Source organism: Etheostoma cragini, chromosome 11 (assembly GCF_013103735.1).
Source record: "Etheostoma cragini isolate CJK2018 chromosome 11, CSU_Ecrag_1.0, whole genome shotgun sequence".
Classification (NCBI taxonomy): Eukaryota; Metazoa; Chordata; class Actinopteri; order Perciformes; family Percidae; genus Etheostoma; species Etheostoma cragini.
Window position 1 is genome coordinate 23,046,189 of NC_048417.1, and position 6,244 is coordinate 23,052,432.

Here is a 6,244-nt window from a genome sequence, read left to right on the forward strand (position 1 = left end):
TTTTACAGACATTGGGCCTTTTTAAAGTATTTTTTAAAGCAATAAAATTGTGTCACATTGCTGTCTTTCTCCTTTATATACACACACATATATATATATATATATATATATATATATATATATATATATATATAATCTGCTTTTCTTCAGCAATTAATTTACTGTTGCACTCCCATAAGGTTGTAATAAAACCCAAAACTATTTTGTTTTTCTTCTTGTTATTCCAGTGTGTCCCAGAGAAGTTCTGTGGTGAACACACCGATCTGCCCTGCTCTGAACAAATAGTCAAAAACAGCAGGATTTAAATAATTAAAAGGAAGAACATGTAAGATTAGACACATATATTATCTGCGTACGTTATGCAAGCACAAGCCAACGCCCATTCCATTTTATGAGTCTGGTTCTGTTTTAACAATCCAGGTCTGTATTCAACAAAAAACTGAAGGTGAAGTAAACGTTGTGGTTTAATCCCTTACTTTATGCTGCTACTCACACATATAACACAAAGTGTTAATCCTCAGTGCATACACCTTTCTAGACATGTTTTTGAAAAGCTGTATTTTATATAGTCACCATTTGCAATAATAGGCAACAATCGTGGCCTAATTGGTTCAGCTGTGTTGCGCACAGCAAGGTCCCAGTTTTTGGGCCGTGGTTAAGTGCAGGATAACAATTAAAGAAGAGCAGTTATTTTGTTTGATTACTTTTGTTTACTCCAAATAAACGGTTTGTCATATCCAATGTAAGTTTGAAACTCTTGGACCAGAAGTAATTCATTGACAGTTCTTATTACAAAGACACGCTTTTACACAGATGCATTCATTTCCGACCATACAAACAACAAATGTGCGCCACCAATCTTCACAAACAACAATCATGTTATGACACAGATGTGATAGACAGATGGTTTATCCAATCACCTGCCAGGTATTATTTTAAGTGCTTGTCCTTTTTCAAGCAGTTTCCAATGAAGGCTTCTCCGATGGTTCTGGCATCAAGTTATCTTGACAGAACAATGGCAGCGGTGATGTAAGGCAATACATAATACAAATGGAAAACTCAAACCTTGATCTTGAAATCACAGATTTCTCTGATAAGGCTGTTTCAGTGTGATGTTACATCTAAAACCAGACTGAAACACATCACGTATTCTGCAGAAATACTATCTTTCAAATGTTTTTATTCAATGTTTTCTAGTATTTTTCTGAGGAAGAACAGGTTTGAGATTGGTCTGTAGTCAACGGGTTGTGCCCTGTGACTATAGTGGCAACATGGGTATTTTTTAGAATAAGAGGATAAAGAACAATTTTAAACACCATCCAATCAATGCTGTTTGCTGATACGTCATCAGCTTGGCTCAGCAGGTTCATCTAATCAACATCCAACATCTAACTGACATACTGTAGGTTTTGAGAGAAGACAACCTATTTGCTGTCGTATGGCAGATAATATCTATAGTTCACTTCCCTTCAATTTGCTAATAGAGAATAAGCAATACCACCACCACTAGCGCACGCACACACACACACACACACACACAAAGTTACAACAGTTCTGAGAGTAAAGACAACACTTCTTGCCAAACAGATTTATTCTTGTTAACCTTTGTGCAACAAGAAAGGAGGGATGAAGCTACAACTTCTGATCGTTTGTGTTATGAAGTATTTGGTTCTTACCAATCAACAAGATGAGGAAAAACAGGTAAACTTTCTGAATTTGTGTTATTTTCAGGTTGCAGTTGGGGTATTAAATTTAATTCAAATTCATAAAAATAAACATTTATAATTAAGATAAGAAAACCTTTATAATAATTATTTATATTATTTAAAAAAACACACACGCAAGGCTAAGAAATGGTTTGTTTTGCCTTTTAGTGTAATTGTATGGTAAATATATGCTATGAGGCAATACAATGCACATCTTAAATTGTGATATATTAAACTTATTTTAATTGTTTGCAATTGCAATCGAGGTTGGTTTGGCGGTTTCAAGTGGCTCACAAGACAATTTTAAAGTTTTATAACTATTAAAGCTGCATTTAGCAATTTCATACTTGTTTGACGTTTTGGGAAGTACTCTTATTCCCTTTCTTAGAGTTAGATGAGACCGGTCGACACATGACCCACCGCCAAACTATTCCTTTAAGAAGTAGGTTACTTGTGTTTTAGTCAGATACTGTATGGAGAAGATACCCCACAAGCGACCATGAAATACTGCTACACCTAACAAATTAGGTGACTAAGAAACGTAAACGTAGCCATGTCAATTTTGGTCTATTGGCCCCCCACTCTGGGATTTAGGCTGATAATCATTACCTAGTAGTGCCGCTTCAACTGTAATTTTCTGTTCTTTATTGTGCAACTATGGGAACGCTGAATTGTCAGAAGCTTCTTATACTGCTACCTGACATGCTGTAATGATTTCGTTTTTATTTTGCAGCTCACAGCAGAGGGAGTTACCCTTGATCTGAGATACTTTGATTCCATTTACAACTATTCTTTGTATGAAAATGAACTATCTGCTCCTTGCAGTGTAACTCCTCCTGGATTTAATAGTTTGGGCCTGATGATCACCTTCTTGCTCGTGTTTGTCCTCAGCCTGTTGGGCAACAGTGTAGTTGTCTATGTGGTGTGTTGCATGAAGAAAGGTAGAGCCAGCACAGATATCTACTTGATGCACCTGGCGATGGCGGACCTTGTCTTCTGTCTTACCCTCCCATTCTGGGCCGTCAACGCTCACTCTGGTTGGATCTTCGGCAACTTCCTGTGCAAACTTCTGTCGGGCTTCCAGGAGGCATCGGTATACAGTGGTGTCTTCTTGCTGGTGTGCATCAGTGTTGACCGCCACTTTGCCATTGTGAGAGCAACACGTGTCCTGACCTCCCACCGTCTGTTAATCAAAGTGGTGTGCAGTGTGGTGTGGCTGGTGGCTGGAATGCTGTCCTTACCCGTGGCGATTCAAAGGGAGAGTATGCATGCTGCAGACCTGGGCCAAACCATTTGCTATGAAAACCTAACCGGTGAAAGCAGTGACCGCTGGCGTGTTGGCCTGCGGGTCATGCGCCACATTGTTGGCTTTTTTTTGCCGCTGGTGGTGATGGCTGTCTGCTACGGCTGGATGCTGGTGACGCTGTTCCATGCACGCAATCAACAAAAGCAAAAGGCCATTCGCGTCATCTTGGCAGTGGTGTCAGCATTCATTCTGTGCTGGCTGCCTTATAACATCACTGTCCTGATTGACACACTCATACGAGGCGGTACACTTCCAGAGGAGACATGTGAAACTCGCTATACAGTGGAAATGGTGCTAGATGTGACCCAACTGTTGGCCTTTGTACACTGTGCAGTGAATCCAGTGCTGTACGCCTTCATTGGGGAGAAGTTCCGTAACCAGCTGCTCTTAGCTCTTTACAAACAAGGGATCATCAGCAAGAGGCTCCTGGTGGCTTACAGGAAGGGATCAGTCAACAGTGTAGGGAGCATCAGATCCAGAATCACCTCTGCTACCGTGTAAAATAAACATGTAAAAAACAGCTAATCTTGCCCTGTAATTTTAGGAGCCAGGCTACCTGTTTCCCCTTGTTTTCAGTCTTTATGCTTAACTAAACTATGCTATTGGCTGTAGCCTTCTGTTGAATAGACAGACGTTCACAAATAACTCTCTGCAAAGAAAGTGAACAACCATATTTCCCAAAAATGTCAAATGTTTTTAAATCACGTCATCCCCAATTTCTGAACAAATATTGGTGTCTGCTTTAGGATTCTGTCACAATCACATGTCCCTGATAGCTTAAGAAAGCAGTTGCAAAAGAATAAAATTAAAAAAGTTTAAAAATCTTACCTTAATGTATTTTGATGCTAAGGGATAAAACCTTGTTTGATGGTTAATTATTGAGTACAACAATTTTGGACTCATGTGCTCAACCTCATAAATATACTGGTAAATCAGTTGTCAAGCCATCACAGTAGTGGATGAGAAAGATGTGCAGCTACTGATACTTTGAAAGTGTGCCATCCTTTTAAACTTTAATAACTGGTGCAATTATTGAAATTGTATTGTCTGTGTATGTTTTAAAAAGCTTGTGCTTTTTCAATAGTGAGACAACCCTTCTTTGTCCTTTCATTAATGTCCTTTTCTTGTGTTTTGGATTCTGAGACACGACTGACTGGAGAGCCATCTTATTTTGCAATCTTTATAGAAATACTGAGAACCTGGTTTATTTCCTCCTTACTCCAGACACTAGTAAAAACTATTGTTTTCTTTTAATCAGAGCTCTCAATCTTTCAAACAGGAAGACGTGGTGAAATCCGCTTTCTGTTTTCAAAAACAAGTGCTTTCTGTCTTTTTGATGAATGCTTTTCATTGGCCAACATAGGGTCTGTACAAACTGCTGGTGCAGGAAACATGGTTACAACATGGTTACATGGTTCTTTAGGATCAATGCTGTAATCTTAAAATGCTCATGGGCTTGCCACTGTTTTATATTAAGATATACTTATCTATATACATAGATATATAAATATAGATAAAATATATACTATCTGTTCGGAATGAGTACCGTGGGTGTGTGTGTCTGTGTGTGTGTGCGTGTGTGCACATACATTTGCATACCTGTGTGGGAAGCCCTGTGGCTGATAAAGAAAAAAACAGAGAAAGTGTCTTCATGAGAACTTTTGGAGCTGCCATGATTGGAAAACAGATTACATGGAGGGGTTAGAATGATCATTGCCTAATCATGGGACTTATTCTGGTATCATCCTATTATTCTCAGTTGTTTCTGTAAAACTCATCAGACTATTCTGAATGATTTCTAATAGTTCTGTTTTTTTGCACTGTATGTGCAGTGTACTTACAAATTCCCTTTTAGCTTATGTACAGCGTTGAGCTTCTATGAGAAAATTGCTTTTATAGTGCAAAAGTACACAAGTAGTGCAAATATTACAAGCAAATGAAATGTATACTTGAGTTAAAATAAATCCTTAAATCCAACACCATGCATGGTTTTTCCTCAGTCAAGTTCTGTGTCACTTTGTCATTTCATTCATTAAATTTACTATCTGTGTATTACATTTTAGTACTGAGGAGCAGGAAACAAGTGTACAAGGTCGGATGTTTGACTGTTCTCTCCAAGCAACAGGTACAGAGTTGAAAGTAAAACATAGTAACCATTTTTTGGTTTGGGTGATCAACTCACCGTGAAGTTTATTGGTTAGAAACCTTTTACTGTTACTCTATCCAAAGCTTTCGTATGCTGGCCATGTTCCTGTCCTGGTTGTGTACTGGTGTACTGCTGATTGTCATAGATCAAGGTTACTGTATTGTCATTGCACAACAAAGGATTGCACAACGAAATGCAGTTGGCGTTGTGTAATAATTAATTTAGGCTATTATATGCACTAACAAAATTAATTGTCACCTAGTCAACTAGTATTTACCACGTCACAACCTGTCTCACTAGCCATGCCAAATAGAAAGGAAACAGTTATTAAAAGAACTGAATAATGAGAAAAAAGGCAAAAACACACACAGACTGTTAACTCAGTGACAGTTGTGTCTGTGAGTCGATGTATGAATACGGTGTTTAATAACTGTTTTATGATGTGAAATAACTGATGGTTCATGGCTTAAATGCACTCAGAGACTGGCCAGTATGTTTTTATTAAGTTTTCCCTTTGGAAGCCTTTGCTCCGGACAAAGAAAGTGAGAAGAGGAGATGATCTCAAAATGTTTCACACGTCTGCTTTATATCTGATCAAAAGAAGAAGAACCATATAGAGGAAGTACAGTATTCAGCTAACATACTCTGCACATTGTTCTCTTATTTGACAAATTGTGTCACCTACTTAATATAGGCTTTTTTATGTTGTCCATCAAGGTGTTCTATTTTCTATTATCATTGTACAATATTACAGTTATTATCAATTACAACAAAAGGCATTGCCACTCTTTCTATGACTCTCTAATAGTGAACAACGAATCAGAATGAATACTTCTTAACGGATCTTCTGACTACAAAACCATATCAGGTTCATTTAAAAAAGAAAAAAAAGAGTATTACAGTGGTTTGATAACCGAGTCAGCCCTGTGATGTTACATCTGTGTTGTTTTTTCAAAGATCATTTTTGAGGCTTTGTATGCCTTTATTTGACAAGATTGCTTGAAGACAGGAAAGGGGAGAGAGAGGAGGGACGACATGCAACAAAGGGCCGCGGGGTCAGACAATCTAATCAAATCAAATCTGACT

At 38.1% G+C, this 6,244-nt stretch overlaps 1 protein-coding gene and 1 long non-coding RNA gene across 2 annotated transcripts; both read left to right on the forward strand.

Moving 5' to 3' along the window:
• The first annotated feature begins 1,520 nt into the window (after nucleotides 1-1,520).
• On the forward strand, nucleotides 1,521-3,521 carry cxcr2 (chemokine (C-X-C motif) receptor 2). The gene is made up of 2 exons (XM_034886140.1): nucleotides 1,521-1,701; nucleotides 2,440-3,521. The coding sequence occupies exons 1-2, from the start codon at nucleotides 1,627-1,629 to the stop codon at nucleotides 3,511-3,513; spliced, it is 1,149 nt and encodes a 382-aa protein (XP_034742031.1). The 5' UTR covers nucleotides 1,521-1,626; the 3' UTR covers nucleotides 3,514-3,521.
• A 590-nt stretch (nucleotides 3,522-4,111) lies between these two features.
• LOC117953281 lies at nucleotides 4,112-5,013 on the forward strand. The gene is made up of 3 exons (XR_004658588.1): nucleotides 4,112-4,418; nucleotides 4,772-4,773; nucleotides 4,886-5,013. It is a non-coding gene; the product is annotated as an uncharacterized LOC117953281 (long non-coding RNA).
• Nucleotides 5,014-6,244: the final 1,231 nt, after the last annotated feature.

Coding starts and splice junctions, on each gene's coding strand:
- cxcr2 (XM_034886140.1), top strand. CDS start 1,627: ATGAAGCTACAACTTCTGATCGTTTGTGTTATGAAGTATTTGGTTCTT. Junction 1,702..2,439: donor AACAAGATGAGGAAAAACAG/GTAAACTTTCTG, acceptor TTTATTTTGCAG/CTCACAGCAGAGGGAGTTAC.